The sequence below is a fragment of the Cuculus canorus genome, chromosome 17 (assembly GCF_017976375.1).
Source record: "Cuculus canorus isolate bCucCan1 chromosome 17, bCucCan1.pri, whole genome shotgun sequence".
Taxonomy (NCBI): Eukaryota; Metazoa; Chordata; class Aves; order Cuculiformes; family Cuculidae; genus Cuculus; species Cuculus canorus.
This window is the reverse complement of record NC_071417.1, coordinates 4871943-4896086: the sequence shown is the minus strand read 5'-3', so window position 1 is coordinate 4896086 and position 24144 is coordinate 4871943. Positions and strand designations below refer to the sequence as shown.

The following is a 24144-nucleotide window of genomic DNA, read 5'->3' as shown; positions in this document are numbered from 1 at the left end:
CTTTGAGCTTTCTTAATTATTTCTGCCCTGTATTAATTCTCATAAAACTCCCTAGATGTAGGCTTTATGATTTAGAATCTCAACTGCTCATTCAATTAATGAGCTTGATTAATGTGCTTAAACTTTCCAGAGACACTTGTGACACATTATGAGGGAGAAAGAAAGATTCCAAGTATACTCCGTTTCATTTGTGGTACTCCTGAGCCTGGAGTCCATTTTAAGCTCTTTATCAGATACCTAGATTTATTTTTATTAAAAACTAAATGCTTGTACTCATTAAGCATTTCTGTGGAAGGAGTTTTCTCTCCAGAAGCGTGACTTACTTTCCTTTGCCCTCATCCCTCACAAGCTGGTTTAGTCACTTTGTAAAAAAGCAATTGATTGTAGTTTCAGTGGGTTGATTAGGATCTGAGAAGCTGCCTTGAAAATGGCAAACGCGGCAGCTCTTTTGCTTTATATACAGGTATTGAGTATGGAGCAAAAACACCAGACAGTGAACTTTTCTAACAAGAATCTCAAGGCACTTGGCAATATATTTAGCAAAGCTATGACCCAATAATAAGTGGTACAGGAGAATGACGCTGGTTGTACAGTGATGTTACAAAAGGGACAATCTGAAAAGTTTGGCTGTGTGGACTCAATAAGTGTGATATTTCCTTTCCCATGCTTGACTTGAGAGTTACTATAATTTTCAATGTTGTCACAATAATTCTGAAAAGAAAACTTGTCACTGAATGACCTGCATATAGGTTGCTTTTGGTTTTTTGCTTCTGAAGTAGCAACTGCCTGTACATCTTAAAATCATTGCAAGAGCCATTTAGGCAAGATTTTGTTATTTAAACATGCTCCATATGGTAGTAAAACTGAGGTACTGTCCATCTAAAGGCCATGTATCCCATTAGAGCTGAAGAGAATAACAATGTTATTCTGAGATTTAAAGCAGGACAAACTTAATTTCAAGGTCATATATGAGGATTGCCTTTGAGAAAGAAAAAAGGCTGCTACACATTTTCTGTAATCTTTCTTGGCTCAGTAACCCCTAATTCCAGTTAATATCAGAAAAGTTTTGAGGTACGTTGGCAGAGAAAAAACAACCTGTGCTTCAGCATATTCCCCACTGAAGTCTACATGAGTTATCTCAGCAACTCCAGTAAACCAGGATTTAATCACTGGCTTAGCAAGAATCCCCTCAGATCTGAGTCCCAGTGTGTTATACAACATGACACAGAGCAGTCCTGACAAGAGAACAAAGTCCATTTCAGCAACACAACTACATCTCATAAGCCATGGTTTTAAGAGATTAAAACCACAGTGCATGGACTCTGTTGGATGCCATCACCTCTCTCTCACTCTCTCACTTCAAAGCAGAACGCAAAGCTGTAGATACAATCACATGTGCATACACATATAAACATGGATATACACATACATAAACATGTTATACAGTAATCTAAGAGAGTATATGTGTATATAATGTAGATATGTACACACACGGGTTCATAAATGTGATACAGGTCAAATGTATTGCAATGCTGTGTTCTTAATATAAATCGGATCTGTGCTCAGGACCTTGATTTTGTGCCAAAGGATCCCTGAGACCAAGACAAGAAATGAGTTGTAGTACACAGCCCACGTGCTAGTTTTGGCAGCAATTTCATATAATGACACAGAGCAACTCTGAATTCATTTTACTAAAACAATTACTGAGAAGTTCTAAACATTAATGCTTCTGCTGCACTTCTGCTCATGAGCCATGAGGGGATCTTTGTCTTTCAGCATTACAATGCTCGAGGAAGAAAGAAAGGATTCTGGTTTATGGTTCTGAGTCAGTCTTTTTCTTACTAACATATGGCCCCATTTTTTTCAGATTCTTTAAGCAAGTTGTAAACATAAACTTTGATGTACGTGAAATTTGATTCATAAAGAGTTTAAATTGCCTAGTATAAAAGATTCACACAGGTTGTATAACATCATTAAATTATGCTTTTATTTTGAGTAGTATCCATTGAGGAAAGCAGAACTTTTTCCCTGGGGTCCATTTATCACTGTTTGCTTCTAATTAGAAAACTGAAAATACAATATTCATGACTCACATTATCAGTGTTGTCTTTGGCTTTGGACTGATGTATCATTCCACAGGAATTTTTATTAATTTCCTAATTAATCTCTCTCTTTTCTTTTTTTTTTTTTTTTTTTTAAGGTTTCTGACAGATGTGACTCCATCTTCGTTAATGGCAAGGAAATGAAAAGCAAAGTGGATACTATTGTTAACTTCACTTATCAGCATTTCACCACACAATTAGAAGTGACAGTCTGGGTTCCAAGGCTCCCGCTGCAGATAGAGATCTCTGATACAGAGCTTAGCCAGATCAAAGGCTGGAGGATACCCGTCACCTCCAATAAAAGGTATGCTTACAGCATTGGCACGGTCCAGGTATGTGCCCAGGGCCTCACATTTTAGAACGTGACAAATTTGTAGAGTATTTCTCACAACCTAAACTCTCCTGTATAAAATTAGCTTTACAGTCTGTCTTAGCCTTCATTAAAACATCTAACAATTCTGTTGGTAGGCTACATGTTATCCTGATCTGTATAGTTTAAAAGTCAGTGCCTTTGCCTGATGCATTAATTAATTCTACACAATCTCAGAAATTGTATCATACAATCTGATGTGCAAATCTAAGCAAAAGAACCTGGACCTCTCCCATCCTGTATGTGACATCATGTGTATGTGTGGCTTTTACATTCAGTGTGGCCAGGGCTTACGTTTCTGTCTACAGTGCTATATAAAAGAGGGCCAGGGAAGCAGTTGGGTCACTACGCAATGTCAGGGGCTTGGGCTAGATGATCTTAGGTCCCTTCCTACTGATTTCAATACAGGATGGGGAATGATGTAATTGAGAGCAGCCCTGCAGAGAAGGACTTGGGGTGCTGGTTGATGAGGAGCTCAACATGAGCCGGGAACGTGCACTCGCAGCCCAGAAGGCCAACCATGTTCTGGGCTGCATCAAAAGCAGCGTGGCCAGCAGGGCGAGGGAGGGGGATTCTACCCCTCTATTCCTCTCTTGTGAGACCCCACCTGGAGTCCTGTGTTCAGTTCTGGAATCCTCAACATAAGAAGGAGGTGGAACTGTTGGAAAGGGTCCAGAGGAGGGCTACAAAGATGACCATGGGGGCTGGAACACCTCCGTTTGAGGACAGGCTGAGAGAATTGAGGTTGTTCAGCATGGAGAAGAGAAGGCTCTGACAAGATCTTATAGAGACCTTCCAGTACCTGAAAGGGACTACAGGAAAGCTGGGGAGGGACTGCTCACAAAGGCTTGTAGTGATAGGACGAAGGGCAGTGGGTATAAACAGAAGAGGTGCAGATTTAGACTAGACATAAGGAAGAGTTTTTTCACCATGAGAGTGGTGAGGCCCTGGCCCAGGTTGCCCAGGGAAGCTGTGGCTGCCCCATCCCTGGAGGGGTTCCAGGCCAGGTTGGATGGAGCCTTGGGCAGCCTGAGCCAGTGGGAGGTATCCCTGCCCATGGCAGGGGGTGGAACTGGATGATCTTTAAGATCCTTTCCAACCCAAACTATTGCATGATTCTATGACTAGAAGATTCTATGATTTAGTAGCTCTGAATTAGGCAAACCTCCCCACTTATGTTCCTATGGAACTGTATTCTGATGAACAAATTCTACCAGGACGAATGTGGATGGGGAAAAAAAATGGAATGGGAGGGGAGCTCTGTTCTGTCCCTACCGATTGTAGAATAACCAGCATTTGGACAATTTGCAAGATTAAGAGCTTCCAGGAACACGGCTATATTGGTGGATTTTGGGTTAAGTTGAAAAATACTACTGGAGAACAAGGCATGACACCAGCTCAAATTTATAATACAGCGAGAAAGCATTTCTGGCAGCAGTAACTGTGGTGCTAAACACTGTGGTAGTTCTAGCAAAAGCACTCGATTTGCCCAGGAGAACATCTCAGCTATTGAAGAGCCTTAAAGAGCCCAAATAGACAGCAGTGGATTGGAATTATCTAGCTCTTTATGAGGCCATAAAACTAATGGTAATAGGACACAATTTACAGGATGCTCAACTAAAGAGCTCCAAAGAAGGGGACTGACTTTCCTCTTGGCTATGTGGACATTTTTTCTGGCTATAACAGAAGATGTTGATGAGGAACTGACACAAGAGAAATTTGTGTGTTTTCTTCAGTGATGAAGGCAAAATTGAAGGAATGGAATATACACTGGCTGCTTAAAGTTTCTCTTAACTTACCTTCTTCTGCCTGTAGCGTGCCTAGGCTCTAACACTCCCTTAGGCGCAGCTCCTGCTAAAACCAGTGGAGATTTTGCTGAGTAAAAGGCTTCAGGATTAGACTGTTGTTGTTTATTATAGGAGTAAACATTCAGCAGCAAGCTCAGTGAGTCAGACATTCAACTGTGGTTAACGGTCGTGGACATTCTGACTTTAAACCCATTACACACAGTGCTGGAAATTTACCCCCTGGTGTCTAGTTCTGATTTATTTGGCCAGCTCAAATAAAGATAATGGTCTGAGAGCCTAGTCTGTTTGCAAGCTGGCAAAAGGTGTGAGTTTGCTGCTGTTCAGATTGCATCTGAACTGCTGGCACATCTTCAGCAAACGTTTTCTGTGAGGGGTGGAAGAGAAAGTATGGGCAGCGTATCGTTCCCTAGAATTGCAGCTGGTAGTTTATGACATTGTGTGTCAGCAGTCCATGCCCATGTGAATGGGCAAAGTTTCAACTACAAATAAATTCTCTCTTATTTTATGGAACATTCATGTGGATCTTTTTTTAACCGGGGGGAGCATTATAAATCAATAGGCAGCCTAGGACCAGCATTAGTTGTGTTCACTCTGACATTTATTTAGTAGGTAATACTTTTACATTTCCTTTATTTTTAGATTTGGATAGGTTTTACCTGAAATTTAGGATTTAGTTTCCTTCCTTCCTTCCTTCCTTCCTTCCTTCCTTCCTTCCTTCCTTCCTTCCTTCCTTCCTTCCTTCCTTCCTTCCTTCCTTCCTTCCTTCCTTCCTTCCTTCCTTCCCTCTGTAATTTTTAATACTCTTCCACCTCTGTCTCTTCTATAGCTCCATGTTTCCCAGTATCCTAAACATGGGGGAGTTTTTATGAGTTTTTAAATGGTGACCTGAAGCCCATGAGACATTTGGACTGGAGTCAGGAGCTGCAGGTTGGCTTCCTGACTCCTCATTCAGTGATGCAGCTAAAAGGCCACATTCGCTTATTCCGAACAATGGCTCAGCCTGTAATTCTGCACAGTGCTCTCCCGGTCTGTATAATACAGTGTTAGTGGTATACCATGAGCAGGTTGTCTTGTGTGAGTCCTGAGAATAGGTTGGAAAGAGAGAGGACTGTGCTTTAATCTTTTAAAAAAGATCAAAAAGATCCAAATCCGAGCATTTCCCAGCAGGTGTGGTGGCCATAGCATTGTATTGCTTCAGCTTCATTTTCATGTAAGAATTTGCAGCTTCCATGAGGTTTTTGATATCGATCCTTAAAGGAAACTACTTTAAAAGGAAGAGGGCATTTAACTCATGGATTTATTTGAAAGTCCCTGCTACAGGCTTAGGCTGTCTTAAATTTAGGTTCAGTCACACATGGCCTACAGGTCAACTGAAACTACATCACCATCCTCAGGTTTAGCCATGGAAGGATTGCAATGTTACTTCTTTCCTCACCTCAGTGCAGACAAAACAATTTTCTGCTCTTCTCCTGCCCATGAGGGTTGGTATCTTCACACCACTCCCTTCTCTTCTCAGCAAGAACCAAACATTGCTATGAAGCAACTCATCAGTATGCTGAAGGCAAAATTTTTGAGCATTTCTTATGAGGATTTTGCAGAGACACCACAGCAACCTCCAACCATTCCTTCATCTCCTCTGGCTCCCCCACTGCCTCATTCCCACAGGCTCAGCGTGGCTGTGCTGGTTCAGTTGTCTTGAAGGGCTGAGCCAGATGGCAAAATATAACTGGGTTTACCATAATCTTTGAAATGTTTTTATTGGTGCTGTCAACAAAAGAAATGCCTGTAAAACTCCTGCCTCAGCATGACTGTTCTTCATCTGAATGTAGCTGCTTCTATTTCAGATCTGAAAAAGCATTTATATGCTCCAAATCACATCTGTTCTTTCTAATGATGTTTGTTGATCTAATAAAATATATCGCTTTCCCTATAAACCCTGTCATGTTTGTAATTGTAAAATACATGTGATTACAGATGTGTTTGCTTACATGACTTGTTGAATAATGTCCACAAAGCAATGAAAAAGTCAGGATCTTCACCAAAACTTTCAAAGTGCCACATGCTTAGCTCAGTTTGAACCGAGTCAGCTTTCACATCGTCTGGATTGCTGGAAGGGCAGGAACTTGCTAGAGGAACAGAAAAAACAGGCTGTCAGAAACGAAAAAAAACCAGTCTCCTCTACATAAGAGGAGTAATACAATTTACCTGATCAGTCTGTAAAAATATGATGAACCTTTATTATTACCCAGTAGAGAATTTGATCTATGAGTGTGTCCTACTACAGAGATGAAGGGCCTCCCTTTCCAGGTGAACATCAGCTCCACAGATCGACTCATGACTAATGTGTGCTGCATGGTCCTTGGACTATAGCATAGGCTAACAGAAACCCAACTCCTACAATGGGCTGCAAAAGAGCCCACAATCTCAGCAAACAAAAGGTGTATATTTAAATTAAAGTCAAATATTAGAGTGTAGAAGTGGTGGAGGCAGACGCTGCTAGTCTAACAGGAACATTTATTTCAATTCTTCATGCATCTGCAAAATAATTATCACCTTCTTGAAGTTCCTGCACTGGCGCTGTGCACATCCATTTACATGGGAGGAGGGGTTTCAGTTTGCATTAATAGCAATTGCCTGGATAAAGTCTCATGGAACAAGCTGGAAATTTAATTTAAGTAAATATTTGCAGCTGGGATAGCTCACAGTTCTCATGAGGCTCCCAGGGAGGCAGGCATCGTGCAGCGTGACTTCAATGCACAATTCAGAGCTGGGGACAGAGTTTAATGAACCTTGACCTGCATCTGGCCTTCCTGACCAGCAGCTGATAAAGCCATTACTAAGTCATAGTGACTGCAAAGCGCTGAGTGGCATAAACCTTCAAAACTATGAAACGGAGTAAAGCCAGACATGGTATTCCTTAGGAATGGCAGTCTATTGAACTAACGGCTAATTAGGTGGTAGCTCTGCTTTGGTCCTGTCTAGTGCTAGAGACAAAACTGGGAAACTTCGCCTAAGTTAAATGCAGGAAAAATTAAACTGCTTTAGTTAAACCTTTGTGTGAATGCCATATTTTAAGGCGAATTAAGGGAAACTGGATTCAAACCATTCCATTTGTGACTAACATCTGCACAAAACTTAAACATGCTGTAAATTCACTCCTTTCGTTAATTGACTTCCATGGAGAGAAGGCCATAGAGATTTTTGTTAACAGGCATATGGTATTTTCAAGATCTGTAAAGGTATCAAATCTCATTTCTTCTTGAACTGTGAGTGGAGCCATGTGCAACTTATTTCTGTAGCGTTCACCGAATCATCTTCTAGTGTCTTATATTTTGTATATGACATAGATTTTTTTTTTCAATTAGAGATGTTGCAAATCCTTTTTAAATACATGACTCTTTATAAGTATTTCAAATTCAACACCAGCAAAACTGATTTCTTTAGGGTTTTTAAAGACAAAATTAGCATCTGGCCCAGGAACTGGATGCCTGGTTTGAGAGTGCTGCAAATTAAAAGAGACATACTTAAACTGCTCACAGACAGTGTCTATAATATAAAGTTGACAGATCACTGATTAGATCAGTGCTAGCAGGCACCCCTGTAACTGGGCTGCTGTTTTAACTCCACTCTCTGGTAAAGGCTTTCTCTCTGTGAAATCTAAATTAAATGTAATTCTGGCAATGTTGCTTCACTCTAGAAAAGCAAAAAAACTTCCAAGCAACTCTGCCAAGTGGCAATAAATAGGATAAGAAAGATTCTGAGAGATATCCAGAGCTAACCTCACAGATGACCAAGGGGGAAAAAAAAACCACAATATGCAGCAATAGCTTATATTCATGAGGACTTGTCTTAAAAAGAAAATGAGCTTGCTGCTTAATGAAGGATTTTAAGCCTACTGAAAACACTGCAACCAGAAGTTAAGACTCTAAAGGGAACTCAGCAATTCAAAGCATCTCAAACATTTTGTTTGGCCCATAGAGACAAAACACTGAAATGCTCTGACTTACTAACTGAGTCATGGATTTGTGGCTTTGAAGTGGAAATGGGTATCATCTGCCTGAAAAAAAACCCAACTTGAATTGGTACCTAGTAAAGCAGACTTGCAAAGCTTATATTGAAAATTCAAACACCTTGCTTTTTACTTGGCACTGATTTAAGAAGGGTCTTGCCCATTCCGTGGTTTAGGGATGCTTTTCTGACGTGCTGCATTTGCATGCAATAGAAACCATGTATTTCTAAGGAGTAGTATACAAATACAAATGCCTATAGATGTTTTTTGTAAGGAAATGGAGCCTTTGCCATTGTTTGTTAGCGATACCACAAGGAAAGAGCTGGACTTGAATCATCTCTTTTGGATTGGTGGTACTGGTTGCCCATACAGTCTTAAGCCTGGTAATAAGGACAGGAATGCTCACTCTCTGTCCTTACGAAACACTCTGTATCTGGTCATTTTTCCCACAACTCACATTTCTGAGTGGTATGGGACTAGGTTTGAAAAATTCTTTTTCTCAAAGTTGTTTTGACTTGAAGAGTCCAGTACTCTAAAGTTTTAGACAGTGAAAGAAGAAATACGTAAGTGTTGAAATAAATATGAGTCAGAGTAACGCATTTGATCTGAGCAAAACATCTGCTTATGTAACAGAAAACGAAGTTCTGTAAAAAGATTAGGTTAGTGTGAATGTTGAATGTGTGAATATTTTTCTTCAAGCCAAAGAACCCTGGTTCTGTGTCTCTCTTCCCACAAGCAAATGGGTTCCCACTGGTTCTGTGGTTCTTCTCCCCAAAATCCCATCAGTACGTCTTACTTGAATCCCCGTGGATTCTTCTCCAGTTCTGTACAGGTACTAATGTTAATGCCTGTGTTACTAAAAGAGAGTTAAATCTTCAAGTCTCAGAGCTAAACCTAGTTTTCCCAAGGTCTGAGATTAGTCAGAGACGAGTTATGTTTCGTATGAGCTGAAGAGGGTCAGAACACAGGAATACATTTGAATTGGGAATACTAAGGAATTCGTAAATTCTTGTAAAGCCAAAAGCAATCTAAATAGACATAGGGCACATAAGCTCTATGAATATCTCCCTTACTTTCCTTGCAGTTGTTTAGCTGACCAGCTGGCTTCAGCTCACAGTCCAGATTGACAGTTTGGTGGTAAGTTGAGAACAGCTGAAAATTTTCCTGAAATACGTGGCTAGTCTAATTCTGTAAGATTAATTTCTTTGTGTAAGTTAATCCTAATTTAGTTTCTTTTTTTTTTTTCTTAGCAATTCAGTGTTATTCAATGTTTCATTCAGGAAATTACAATGGGCACTTGTTTTACACACACAAACCGAAAAGGCTGTACTAAATACAATTTGCTTGAGGCCAAATATATAAAGCTAAAAATTGATGTATTGAAAATGTATTTCCAGTGTATTAGGTTCTGTAACACCAAGACTTTCGATCATTTTGAAGAGCACAAGGGCTTTTCCTAGATATGTTTTCAGCTTACTGTTTGTCATAAAACTATTTATAACAAAAGCAATTCTGTTTTGTAATAGTTTTTCATAGCTGGTATTTCAAAGGAGAAAATAAAGGAACACAGTAAACATGAAACTACTTCCCAAAATAGTGTGAAAAATAAGAGGCTTACCCTGTGTTTCCTACTTTTGCTATAGTGGCTCAAAAAATAAGTAAAGGAGGAAGGCAAATTATTTCTGAGCAATGGATTCCACAGCACGCGGGCATAATAAGAAGTGACCACCTGGTGCTTAATACCTGACTTGAAAGAGATAAGAGAATCCCTGTGTTTGTCCAAAGGAATAAACAATAGCAACAACAAAAGAATTGCTGCGAAACTGGGCTTTAAACCAGACAAAACTCTGTAAGATGTTACACCACTGCTATCATGTACAAATCACTGTGATGCCTTACACAAGGCTTAAGGCAAGCTGTTATATTGTCAGGGGTTAGATGCTGCAAGGGGGACAGATAGTCAGAAAAAGGTAAATAAAGTGTGTTAATGCTGCAGTTGTTTCTGTGCGGCGAGTGGTCATCTCACCAGCCTGGCACGGTAATGATGTCCTGAGTGGTAACATGTGTGCCTTATTTGGTTCTTTGGAAGCCCGTGTAGTTATTACGTGACCAAATATACCAGACACTTGCATGAGCTTTGTGGGATTTAATGGTACATTTCTCAATTGCAAAGGGCTTAATGAAGCTATGAATAGAGACCTGGGATAAAGTGGGGTGGCATTACCTAAGCAGGGAATCCTGAGTGTGTTACAGTAGTTCTGAAGAGATGATCAAAGTGATTCTATGTTTATGGGCAAATGGAGGAAAGCATGATAAAATCTCTTCTCCCATCCATGCTGAGATGCTACAGGGGTTTGTTCCAGAATTGTCCTCTAAGCATTTTACACTGCTTTCTTTAGCCCTCTGCAAGACTTAAGTGCCACTTGGAGACAGTGAACAAGCGATGGTCCCACTGAAATCTCAGCGCTGGCAGACAAGTTGCTGGGGGGGGTCCCACTCAAGCAAAGAATTCACTGGCAGATGTGACAGTAGCTTTTGAATTGTACAGCACAAAAAAATCTGGACAAGCATCTCACCCAGATTTAGTAACGTTCACCCCCAAAATCTGATTTCCATTTCTCACAAAGTAGCAAACGATAACATTACTGTATTTGAAAATACCGTGCAACTGGAGCTCTGCAGTGCCAAATCAGATGACAAACCTGGATTTATTTACAGGCCTACCCGAGACAGTGAGGATGAAGAGGATGATGAGAAAAAAGGAAAAGGTTGTACCCTGCAGTATCAGCATGCCATGGTGCGAGTCCTCACACAGTTTGTAGCTGAATCCTCTGAGTTTGGAGGCCACTTGACCTATATGCTAGGCTCTGAGTGGCAGTTTGACATCACTGACCTTGTGACTGATTTCATGAAGGTAGAAGAACCCAAGATTGCTAAGCTTCAAGATGGACGAGTTCTGGTTGGTCGTGAGCATGGCATCACCACAGTCCAGGTACAACCTAAGGTGTATCTGCAGCTTCCATAGAGAAAGTTCTGAATGCGCACGCACACACAATAGCTAATTAGCTTATAAAATTAATTGCTCTTAGAAAAAAATAAGCTGAAGAAAATTACATGCCAAATATGAAAGAAAGTTGGAGTGGGTTTTCATTTGTTTCTATTTGTCACTTCCATAAAATACCTGTAGGTGTAACTTCCAAAGGGATTATCCATGTTAATGTGATAAGGAAAACAATGAGATTTTCTGAACAGTGGAACAGGTTACATGATGCACACAACTAATTTAAATGGGACGTTATGAACCTAACTGTTAGGAAATTTTACCAAAGATCTACATGCATCTTTATATGCTTAACGTCTTTGAAAAATTAGCCCCTTTATGTTCACAAAACACAAAGAAAGGACACAAAAAGTAATCTTCAGAAATCTTTCAGAATGTTCATGTTCACCACTTGTCTCTCTATCTTACTTCACGCATATTTCTTAAAGAAAATAAAGGAATACAAGCATCAGGGCTCTTATTAATTGTAAGTATCCATAATGTTCCAGTCACGCTAAATTTCATTTGTAGTCAACAAACAGTAATGGGTACTTTTAGGGCTCAGCTCCCTTCAGCCAAAAACAAACATTAGACAGAGGTCAAGGGATTTCTGCCCTTAGAATGTCTCTTTCACTCTAGTGACTAGAAAAGAGCAGAAGGTAGCTATGCTGTAGGTTGCTGTTGTTTTGACAAATTGCACCTCTAATATTTCGGGCTTCAACCAACCCTTTCTGGCATCAGTAGAAAGACGACTGTCTCCTCATGAGCATGTTAGAAATAAGATCTTAGAGCAAAGTGACAGGACTATTTTGGCAGTGAAAAATGTAGACAGGCACCCAGTGGGATTTTCAAAGTCCTTTTGCAAATCTCTTTCATTTCTTTCAGGTCCTCTGTCCCTATAAAGGCATCAGGCCAAGTTCCTATCAGGCAGGCTTCGTACACTTACTTATTTCCTTATTGAGTTTCAGCCTTAATCAGTGTCTTACACTATGTCTTGCGCTATACTGCATTTGTGTGGTTTTATAGACCACACAAAAATGATTTTTTGCTTTAAAAAGCAGATCCGTTTAATCTATACTGCATTGTTGAGATGAAGTTAGAATTTTGAAGTGATTGGTTGTTTTATTAAATTATTTTTGTCAAGAAAGTAATTTAGCAGCAAAGGAATGCAATGTCTTGGGGGAAACAATGGTTATAGCTTTTACACGGATGTGACAGACCTGAGATTAATCCAAAGTGTTAGGCCGATTAGAGTCTTTACAACACAGTTAGTTGCTGTTTCATGCAAGGCGTTTGCTTTCTCTTTCAAGGTCCTGTCACCTCTTTCCGATTCCATCTTGGCAGAGAAGACAGTGATAGTTCTAGATGACCGTGTAACCATTACAGATCTAGGAGTACAACTGGTTTCAGGCTTGTCCCTCTCCTTACAAATCAGCAAGGGAAATAAGAGAGCTATCGTTTCTACCACCTCTGCATACGATATCCTTCATACTCCAAAACAGGTATGTTCCAAAACAGTATTTGGAATGAGTGTCTTTGTTTACTGTGCTTTGTCAGAAGCTGGGGAAAAGCTACTTGCTGGAAATTTTAGGCAGCACACGTTATTCATGGCTTTGTGAAAAGCAGTAACTTAACATAGCAAAGGCTCACTGACCAAGTCCTACAGGAGCAAACGATCGTGCAGAATGACCAGGAAACTCTTTAGAACTAGTCTGGAGACCTGCACAACATGGACATTTCTACAGCGTGACGCATGCGCGGGCAGCACATACGTACCACTCCAGACACTTTATCTCTGGGAAAATACGGCGCAGCTATGTAAGCAGAGGTACAAACTCCACACCTTAATAGCCTGTTACAAAGTCAGTTCAGCCTAAAGGACCTTTTGGCTGCAGGAACAGCAGTTTTCATTAGATGAGTTTGTGCTTACTTCAAATCATATAATCGGAGGATTTCAATAGCTTTCCGTGATAAAATAGAATAAAGTACATGTACTTTATTTATAATTCTATTTATTATAGAATGAAAACTCTGTGTCACTAGACAAAGGGTAACTATCTTTTTAGCACTAGCAATTTGCAGATGATGGATTGTTTTGATGAAAACATTCTTAAAAATGGTAGGTTTGTGTGTTTTTATAGTTCCCAAAAAGGACTACAATCACTTTTGCATATTTCACATAATCTTGCATATTTGAAAGCATGATGGAAAATGTAAAATACTGCGTTGAGATGTGTTCTTAACCTAGTTTGTTTCAATGAGCTGAGTGAGATCACTATTCTGACATAACAGCTCTGCACGTTTTATTAAATATGGCATTAGAACTGCAGTATTACAGAAGTTCTCCCCTTAAGCCCTTTATAAAATTAATTAACTGGGATTTTGAAAATATGATTATTTTCATCACAAGGCCCTGGCATTCAAAAGAGGCTTTGCACTTCAGACTGAAAAGAAGAGCATCTTTGATTAAATTTAGATGACCGTCGCTTTGATAGCTCCTGAAGATGAGATAAATGCCTAAGTGGTCTAGAGGACACAAATCTACAAGAGGAAAATAAGAAGCAAGAGCAGACATTTACATTTTTCTTTTTCTTTTAGAAACAAAATAAACCAAAGTTAAGCTTTATTTTGCCAGTGTCAAAAAGCCTTAAAACAACTGAGTGTCTGGTATATGCTCTGTTACTTTTCACACATTTTTTTCTCATCCTCTCTCTCCAGGAAGCCATAGTCAGTGCCTGGATTTTGTTCAGTGATGGGTCAGTGACACCATTAGATATCTATGACTCCAAGGACTTCTCGATCACCATCACTTCACTGGATGAGATGGTGGTGTCTGCTCACCAAAACCTTCAGTCTAAATGGCCTGGGGTAGTGGCAGAAGGGGATGGGCAAGGACCTTTGATTAAAATTGAAATGGTCATCAGTGAGCCATGTCAGAAGACTAAGCGGAAGAGCATTCTGGCTGTTGGGAAAGGAAGTGTCAAGGTGAAGTTTGGTCAAAAAGATTCTGACCAAAAAGGAAGCACGAATGACATTGATGATGTTGATAGAGATTTTAAAAGCCATGCAAGCAATTCTATAGAGAAACTTTCAGAACAAGAGAGGACAGCACAAGAATGGTCCAAACCCCATGAGGACATGTCCAGTCACGAGGACAATGCAAATAAAAGCACAACTTTCATATCTCCCATTGATCAGGAGTCCCTGGAGGATGGCCAGCTCCCAAATAACCCAACTGCATTCACAGGTTTCCCTACACAAGCAGAAATACCAGGAGAAAATAATCCCAGTGATCTCACATTGACTTCAAGAGGATTAACAGATTTGGAGATCGGCATGTATGCCCTGCTGTGTGTTTTCTGCTTAGCAATCTTGGTCTTTTTGATTAACTGTGTGGCATTTGCTTGGAAGTACAGGCACAAAAGGTTTGCTGTGAGTGAGCAAGGCAACATCCCCCATTCCCATGATTGGGTCTGGCTTGGAAATGAGGTTGAACTGCTGGAAAACCCAGTTGACATTTCGCTCCCTTCAGAGGAGTGCACTACCATGATTGACAGAGGACTGCAGTTTGAAGAAAGCAACTTTCTCCTTAATGGGAGTTCTCAGAAGACTCTTCATAATCATATCCTCAGATCTTCTGAGTACCTTTGTGAAAAAGAAGTTAAAAGTGAACCTATAAATCCTTCTGGGCCAAAGCAGAAGCGAGTAAAGTTCACTTCATATACAACAATACTGCCGGAGGATGGAGGCCCCTACACCAATTCAATTCTATTTGACAGTGATGATAATATTAAATGGGTATGCCAAGATATGAATCTTGGTGATTCCAAGGAACTTAGGGACTATATGGAAAGACTGCAAGACAATATGTAAAACTACTTTCTTATGTTTGTAATCACCTTTATGCCTTCTGTTTATGGATGGTGGAGCAGTCAGTCCAGTCAGCAATAGGAACAAGACAGTCCAACCTTGGAGTTACTGAGATGATAACCTGGTATCACTGAGCAGGTACAAGAGGCTGGCTGGCTTAAACCTGTTTCACCGCAAACCAGGATGTGCCCCTAGAACAGCTACTTGTAGGTGTTGGAGGTGTCACACACGATGGCTGTTCTTGTATACTGCCTGGTACTAGCAAAATGCTAATACAACTACGCTCAGACTCAGAGGAGACTTCATCTGTTTGTCATCTCTCACGATAAATGATAAATCAGAAAAGAAAGGGATGTATGTTTGCATTGATTTTTCTAGTCGTCGTCCTTTGTAAAGCACAGTGGACATTTCTTTCTTAAAGCCCAAAATGAGGCTTACATTAAAAGTGATCTAAATGAATCTAATTTTATTGCCTATGTGCAATGCAGCCAAGTAGTCTCATTATTTTTTACAGATATAAAACTCCCCATGTGGTTAATTTCTTCTCCTATTGTTTATGAATTTTATTTGACTTAGGGAATATTAAATATTTTCTTTGAAGGCTTTTTTTTTTTGTTGTTGTACCAAAGTGTAGTACAGTAATATTTATAATGATTTAAGTTTTCTATTCATCTGCATCAGCCCCTAGAGATACCTCCTTCATCACAGATTATCTTTCTCCTTTCCATATGGGTCGTTAGTATTTGAAACAGAAAGGTATTAGAACTCTTACTGGGAAGGGTTGTATCTTCTTACAGGGAAATGTAAATACAATAATAAACCCTGGAAAATAAAAATCAAGGAGTAGCCCTGGGTTTACTTTTGTCATTGCTAACATGAAAAAGTAACCTGCAACGAACCAGCACATACTTCAAAGGAAAATGCTTTGCTGAATCAGCAGCTCGGTTGACAATACACGTTGTCAGAATGAGAAAGTCAAAGGTGGTGTTGAATTGCAGAGGATAGGAAGGAAATTTCCTAGCAAATAAGCAAAGGCTTGGAGTCATTGTTATTCTGTGCTAATTAATACATTGGCAGTAGTGTTTATTTGGACAAAGAAGTCCATGCTCAACAGCTTATGGCCCAGACCTTGTCTAAAACATCTCTGATCATAAGGCTGCTACAGAGAAAACTTTTACACCATGTTTCATTAAAAAAGGAAGAAGGAAAGAAAAGATGTTTGGCACATTATAAAGTGACTATTCTCAGTTTTAACAAGGAAAACATGCTGGAGCCTCAAGCTGCCATTTTGTATGCATTACGTGTATTTTTTTTACTGAAGGATGATTGAAAGAAATTGAAAATTACAGTTAGAAAAAACCCTGAATCTATATAACACTTAACAAAACCAATAAAGAACATGTTCTTGTGATGGATCTTGTGCAATAAATATCCAAGATCCAAAATACAACTGTCTTACATACCACAGCTCCCATCTCTTATGTAGATCAAGATAGGATTTGAATTTTATAATTCAGTTCTGCTGTTAGACCAGACAACCTTAACTATGGGAAATTCTGCATTTGGATCCTAATGCACGACTGGGAACACGTTTAATATAACTGCAGTAAAACATGAGAATTTTAATGGTGAGGCTACAAAGTGAGGACACTAGGCTTATATAAGTGATTGAAGACTTATGTTTGCTGGCGCTGAACTGCATAGTGAGGGGATGGCATCTGTTATAATCTAATTTTAAGTAGAGAAAATAATAAAGCACAGACCTGTTTCTGTTTCATAAGGGATGCAGCACTTGTGCGTCAAATACAGTCTTGGGTTGTTTAACGAATGTTTTCTCCTGTTTAAATGATCCAGACCTTGTAGGGAAATAATAATGCCTACTATGATCCTTATTGCTTACAAGACGAAAATCCTTTTTTAGAATTTAACATCTCTTCCTAACATTTTCTCTTTGGTCCAACCACAAGCCAAGAGTATTGTTCGCACAAGAGTAAATGTGTAAAAGTCAACCACAAATAAATTTAAACTTGGAATCAGAGGAAAAAAACTTGCTGATGGTAGCTGCAGAGGGCAAACAGCACAGCTGTCTGGATGAATGCATGTCTGTCAGTTTACCAGTGAACTGATGATCTCAAAGCAGTGTACTGGGCTCCATGACCCATTTCTTCAGTGTGGCCCCAATGCTGCTAAGCACACCAGTGGATGCTGAACTCCAGCCCTAGTCAGCGCCACATGAGCAGAGTGAGTGCCCAGGGATCTACAGTTCCCCTGAGCTGCTCTTCTCGCTCATTAACAGGTAACAGGAGGCAACAGCTTTACTTACTTGTTCAGGAAATTTTCCTTCAAGAGCTACGGCTTGAAATATTGAGGATCACTAAGTTTGGGTGCCTCTCTATGGTGATGTTGTGTCCTTGAACTTGTATCTGAGGCCAAATCCCTGGCTGTCCATAGTACCTACAAGCATCTCTACATTCTTGCTGCAGCCTAATGTGTAGAGGACGGACTGTCCTACATGCAGTGTGGACATTGCCAGAAGCCACCAAAGGAGACCTCAGAATTATTCAGAATTTACTTGTTCTGTAGCTTGCAAACCCTGTGCTTTCAGATGTTGCTGCTAAAGACAGTGATAAAAGCAGGGTTCCAGGACTGTTAGCGTTGGACCAGCAATACTTCCATTCTGGTGTTTGAGTGTGCATCTAAAATGCACTCTGAGAGAGAACCTTACTTCCAGCTGGGGTGTGCCCAGCATCCATCGGCATGGGCGAGAAGTTCTTCAATGAGGTTTTTAGGTGGCTCAGTGGCCACCTAATGTGGGGCTTCTTTAGAGTCCTGACTTTTGTAGTTGTAGACATCAGACACATATCTATCCCAATGTTAAATTACAAATATAGGCTGTTAGAAAGGAGTACAGCCACTACTGGTGATCAGCTAAACAATGGAATTGGAGACAGCATCCACAAAAAAGACTCCTTCCCAAATCAGGCAGTGGGAGAAAATAATGTACAACTGCTGATTCATATTACCTTTTGTTTTACACCACATGTTGTTACATGAAAGTTCTTGCATAGAAAAATGGCAATAAGAAAAACAAAAGAAGTGGGAAGAAAGAATTCTATCCTCACTAAAACTGTGGTAACACCATAAAGTGGAGTCATTCTGGATTTATGCTGGTTTAAGCGCTTACACTAGTGATCATAAAATCGAAAGGAAAAGGTTTAGATAAATATATTTAATGAAAAATATAGTTCTGAGTTGATCAGCCCTTTTAAAATGAAATATCTCAAATGTTAGCTTCAAAATAATGACATACGTCAAATGTAAGTAAATTTAATTTAAAATTAATTAAAAACTCCGCAGTTTTCTATTTCACCTAGATTTTCCTCAATGGCTCTTTTAAAATAATGACTTATGTACTAATGTCATATTCATGGGATATGTAATATTCCGCTTTGCTGTCAAAATGAACAGCATTTATAAGTTGATAAAAGAATCTCTGCTTTTGAGATTACGAAGTAACAGTAGCCAAATGATCAAAAGGCACAATATGTATGTATGTAAGTATGTATGTATGTATGCAGGAAACTAGAATTGTCTAAAAAACAAAGCAGAAACTATACTGACAGATTAATTAGAATTATGCTTGAGTAGTGCCCAGAAAATCCATGTGTGTAATTTAATACTGAACAAACAGCAAATCTTACTTACGGCAGGTTTAGAGATGACATTGGGAGTGAGTGTCTTTGCTGGCTCCCAAGGAAAGACTGTGCCGTATCAATACAAATACCAGGAGACACTGGAAAAATTCTGTAAGCAGAGAGTGTATTAATGGAACATGGGGAGTTTGTGAGCTTTAACAATGAAGCTGATGCCTGAATCTCAACTCCTGCAGTCAGAGCTGAGTGATTCATGGTAGCTGAGCACTGGCATACGGAGAATGGAGGAGCGAGAGCTCATAGTTCTCATCTGTGCAGAGCTTTTTATTTCGTTTGGCCATCACACACAGCCTCGCTCAATGTGGCTTCTCTATGCCTTCTTCTTATTTAAATACGAACTTAGGAAACCAGTGCCCTGCTCTTCTCTTGATGTAGAACCACATAGATTAACATTTTGAGCTGCTGTTTCTTAATTCACATTGGAGAATGTACAAGAAAATCTTACAGCCATACGACACAGTGCAGTCCATTATATAATGGAAAAAAACCTGTATTTCAAGGTAGAGTACCCTATGAATGAAATACCAGTTTTTTCATAGCGGTTATGCTCTTTTCTGAAATATAAATCATGTGCACTACATTGAAATACACTATAGTGTATTGTGAAATGCATACATTAATTGCTGAATCTATAACACTGAATATGTATATACATCACACCCAAGATATTTATACAATATAAGTCTTAGATGTATAACATAATGAATTCTGTACAAAATAAACTGTAAGTTAAGACAATGAAAGAGAACTTTTATATCTGTGTAATTTGTATGTTAAGTTATTCAAGCCTCAGTTTTCATCTTTAAATGTGCCGATACTTATTTTCTATAGGCAGATGTCTGAAATAAAGACTGCACTCTTCAGAGAAGAAGCAATGAAAGATTGTGAAAGAAACAGATCCTGCTGGAGAAATAAACAGTAATGTTCATGCAATTTCTTTAAAAACTGACTAAACCATTTTGCCTTTGTACTGGTCAGGGTGATCTGCTGGTTGGGTTGAGGGTGATGTGCCTCTGCCGTGTGAAGAGTGAATCACCAGCGTGTGGATTGCTGATGTGCCTCCTTGTGCAAAGCAACACCAATTACCAGATTATATAGTCCAAGTGTTTCACCCAACCTTCCCCACAATCGGCGCTCCAGCCCTCTCTTCTTGCCGTGAGCGATCCTTTGCCAACACCAAATGTAAAGAACAGAGGAATGTATTAAACGGGCATAGTCTTGCAAAGCACAGTAGAGGTATGTTTGGATCTAAAGGGAAAGGTAACAAACTTGACCTGTCCCTTTCACTCCTCAGTGCGGATCATCATAGGCCACATTTGATTCAGTGCTCTGAATTTCCTTATGTGCCCATTAGACTCAGGGTCTCAAAATTATTAAATGAACACTGACCTCATCGCAAGAGCCATGAAACTGAGCCTCAGTTTTCAGCTCTTGCTCAAGATCTTGGTGGCAGAACCAGAAACACAGACTCCTGCAGCCTCCCAGGTTCGCTGCAGACAATGCGGCACTGCAGCTCAGTGCTTGCGAGGTGCCCGTCCCCACCAGCTTTTCCTGTTTTCAGCTGGACCACCTTTGAGATCTGACTGTCCAAACTCACTGCAAAGGTATGGGCTGCCTTTGTACTAAGGGAAGGAATTTAACATCACCTCAGTGATTTCATGATTGCTATTGTAATTTTTAATGTATTGAAATATGTTTTCATCTAAAGTCAATTGGATGAATGGCTTGAAAACTGTGATTTAGGAAGGGCCTCAGAGAACCTGAACTTTAATGTGGTTTGGGCACCAATTCCAGTCAGTCACCACTTAGTAGTCTCAGTGGTAAAATAAGAAAAATTTTCCATAAATCACAATTTTTTTTTGTACTGGCAGTTATATTTGGTCCCTATTTGACCATTACTACGACACTTTTTCCTTTAGCAGCCTTACAAAAGAGATGCCGGTGGATCTATTCACACTGCATTGCTCTGCTTGGTACAACTAAAGGTATCAGACTTTGAGATTTTACAGAAAATAGTCTTAAATATAACTTTTTTTTTTTTCTTCCCAAAAAAGTGAGCCCTGAGGATCTGGCAGGGAAAAACCTCACTTAGTGATATTTGTCACAAATTAACCAAGCTAAATGCTGAAGGCTGTCTCAGTTTAAACTCCCACTGGTCTCGTTAGGATCTGGACTGAGACAGGACCAGAGACACACAAGTACTAGACAGGTTTGGAGCCTGAGAGGTTGGATATGTCCTTGTACAACATAAAACTGGACCCTGCTGTTTCCCATCCGCAGCACCGCTAGCTGGTAGTAAACAGAGCGAGTGGTGGTGTTTAGAGTTTATGTAACTGGTGACACATTGCATCATGTAGAATTCATGAAGCTTAAGAGAGCTTCTTTGGTGAAAAAGGAGCCATTGTGCAACAGTAGTTATTCTTTGTAATCCTGCACCCTCCCAATATAGTCCTTAGAGCATAACATTTATTTCTTTTTTTTCCCTATTCCAGTGAGCCGCATCCCCAGGGTCTGCAAAATTTTTGTTACTGAGGGAATAAAATTGAAGTATCTTATTGAAAGAGGTGGCTTATTTAAGAAGCTAAAGGAGAGTGGATGATGTTTTGAGGCCTGTTCTGAGACATTTAAAGTGTACCATACTGTTACTTGCTTCCAGAAACACACTTATCAGCATAAGGATTTATAAACCAATTCAGATGAAGACTTATATCATTCCTTCTGATAAACTTGGCTTAGTCTATATAAAAATCAATGGGATCTGATGATATAAAAATCAATGGGATCTGATGATATAAAAATCAAGTAAGGAGCTCAAGCTTTAGTGGAAATGAACAGGAGATGTTTTTAATCCTCTAATTTAAAACTGTGGTAGGCTGAGCAGAATACACTTTCCCATGCCATAGTTTATCTGTAGAAATATTTTTTTAATACTAGGCTTTAAAAACAAAAAAAGCATAAGCCATATGAACAAAATTCTGATCTCGCTGACATCTATGACTATTATAAAATTAGGTCTATCTATAGTATATTTATAATTTAGACATTCATTATGAAGAATGATGCCATTTTACAATACATTGACACGGAAACCTTGTCCCTTAGTTATATCCTGTGCTCAAATAGCACCAGAACAGAGCCTACAGTAGGATATAATCTTGATCCCACTGGAATTGTCATGACTTTAAATGCAAGCAGGACTTCTTGCTCTGCTGGGTTCTGCTGCCAGCCAAACCAAAGCCCACAGCAGCTGTGCTGGCCAAACTTGGAGCCTAGCTGGTGGCAAAGGGAACACACTTGCACATCAATACTTAATAACATTAATATGTTCTTCTGCTTATTGTTCCACACATCCTCTTTTCTGAGTACATGTGCCGGTGGGATTTATAGCCATTGCCCCTCATCCTGTCACTACAAGCCTTTGTAAACACTCCCTCCGCAGCTTTCCTGTACCCCACTTCAGGTACCGGAAGGATCTCAGTATCAGATGAAATACACAGTCTAGTGTGGAGTAATGTCAGACCTCACATAAGAACTGAAATTTGTTCTTTGTTGAAATTTGTGGTCTATAATCTTTGCAATGATTCTCTCTCATCACAGAAAACACCACCTATCTTAAAGGGCTTAAAAAAGTGAAGCATAAGTTAATTGCATTTTCTTTCAAAAGAATGAATGATCAGAAACCCAGAAATCCCATAATTAAAGCTTAACCCGTCTGAAAAAAAGCACAAGATGACATTACCGTTCATTAAGAATTAGCAATGTATTCAATTATTCGAAAAATTGTCATGTATATCAACAGACGTCACTTGCTATACTGCAGGCTACAAATCAGCCATTTTCTTGAGGTAAAATATTCTATGGAAAATTAGGTACTTCATTTTATTTTCAATAGATACATTAAGAGTGTGCCTCATTTTCACAATTCAATTCAATTTAGTATACATTGAAGGGCCAAATCCCAGGCAGGCAGTGAGCTAAGGAAAGACACCGGACTAGTGCAAGGAAGTAAAACTACAGAGGGGAACTCATTGTGAGTGTATGGTTAAACCTTTGTTAATGTTTCCCCTTGGTGTGTATTAACTGGGTATAGGTAATGCTTTTAATCCCAGGCACAGGAAATAAGACGTATTTATGCCACATATACTGTGCTACATAGCATATAGCATACATGCACATATATCATAGAATCATAGAATATCGAGCTGATCGCACTAAATTGGACAATTTAAATGAAAATGTTGTGTTATCCTGTTCTTTAAATCTAAATCGTTGGAACTAGATGATCTTTAAGGTCCCTTCCAACACAAACTAAATCACTTGTTCACTTCCAAAAGCCTGATTCACAAAGACAAGTTACAAGAATCTTTTTCTTTTTTTTTCTGGAATGTAGCAAGGACTAAAGAGATTGCTACATAGCAGGATACAAAAAGCAAAATTGAGAGCTTTATATAAAGCCCGGGGATGTTAATTCCAGTGACATCAGTTATTGAATAAAATGGGACAGCCAGAATCCCCCCCCGCTGTACTTTAAGCACAAAAGACCATTTCAGCTGTTGTTCTTCCTGAGGATTGAAGGCACATCGGTGATGCCACCACCACCCCCCATTACAGAAGTCTGCCCTCAGAACAGGAGAAGGGGCTGCACAAACAAGAAACAGCAGTGCTGAGCTCTCCTCAACTCAGAGCCTTCTGAGAAGGAGAGGGGAAGGGGCTCAGCAGGGCTGGAAGAAATCAGAAATAGCTCAAAAACTCCATCGTTGAGCACACCCCTCACAGCAGGGCTGGGACATCTCTGCTGGCCACAGCACGCCTCTCAGACACCGTGGCCTCGCTTGTCAAGATGAGCCTGACTCAGGGGAGGGCTGCACCAAGAAGACGAGACACAGCAGACCATTGTCTACTGACCAGGAACCACAGGACAACACACAATCCACCTCTCGGGTTACCAATTTGATTGCTGCTTTTCCTTTCCTTACCTTGCTGAGGCTCATTCTGGGATTTTTGTGCAAAAGAAACATTTCATTGTTATTAATTAGCTCATAACTGCCCCATATGACAGTGACACAGAAGAAGGCAAAGACACACCCATAAGAGCATGGCATGGCTCTTCGTTTCTTGATATTTGCCACTGAGGGCCTAAACTAATGCTACTGCAATGTCCTGAAGATCCCCAAATGTGACACAAAGGTGGCAAAGGCTGTTGTGGAGTCCAACTCAGCTACACAGCAAGTT

At 39.8% G+C, this 24144-nt stretch overlaps 1 protein-coding gene across 1 annotated transcript in view; it reads left to right on the top strand.

Moving 5' to 3' along the window:
* The window catches only part of TMEM132B (transmembrane protein 132B), a 260407-nt gene extending 240590 nt beyond the window's left edge, over positions 1 to 19817 (top strand). Inside the window, exons 6-9 of the mRNA XM_009555727.2 lie at positions 2201 to 2406; positions 11008 to 11281; positions 12640 to 12831; positions 14048 to 19817. Coding sequence (XP_009554022.2) covers positions 2201 to 2406; positions 11008 to 11281; positions 12640 to 12831; positions 14048 to 15202 — 1827 coding nt within the window. The 3' untranslated portion in view covers positions 15203 to 19817. The remainder of the gene's footprint in view (positions 1 to 2200; positions 2407 to 11007; positions 11282 to 12639; positions 12832 to 14047) is intronic.
* The last annotated feature ends 4327 nt before the right edge of the window (positions 19818 to 24144 follow it).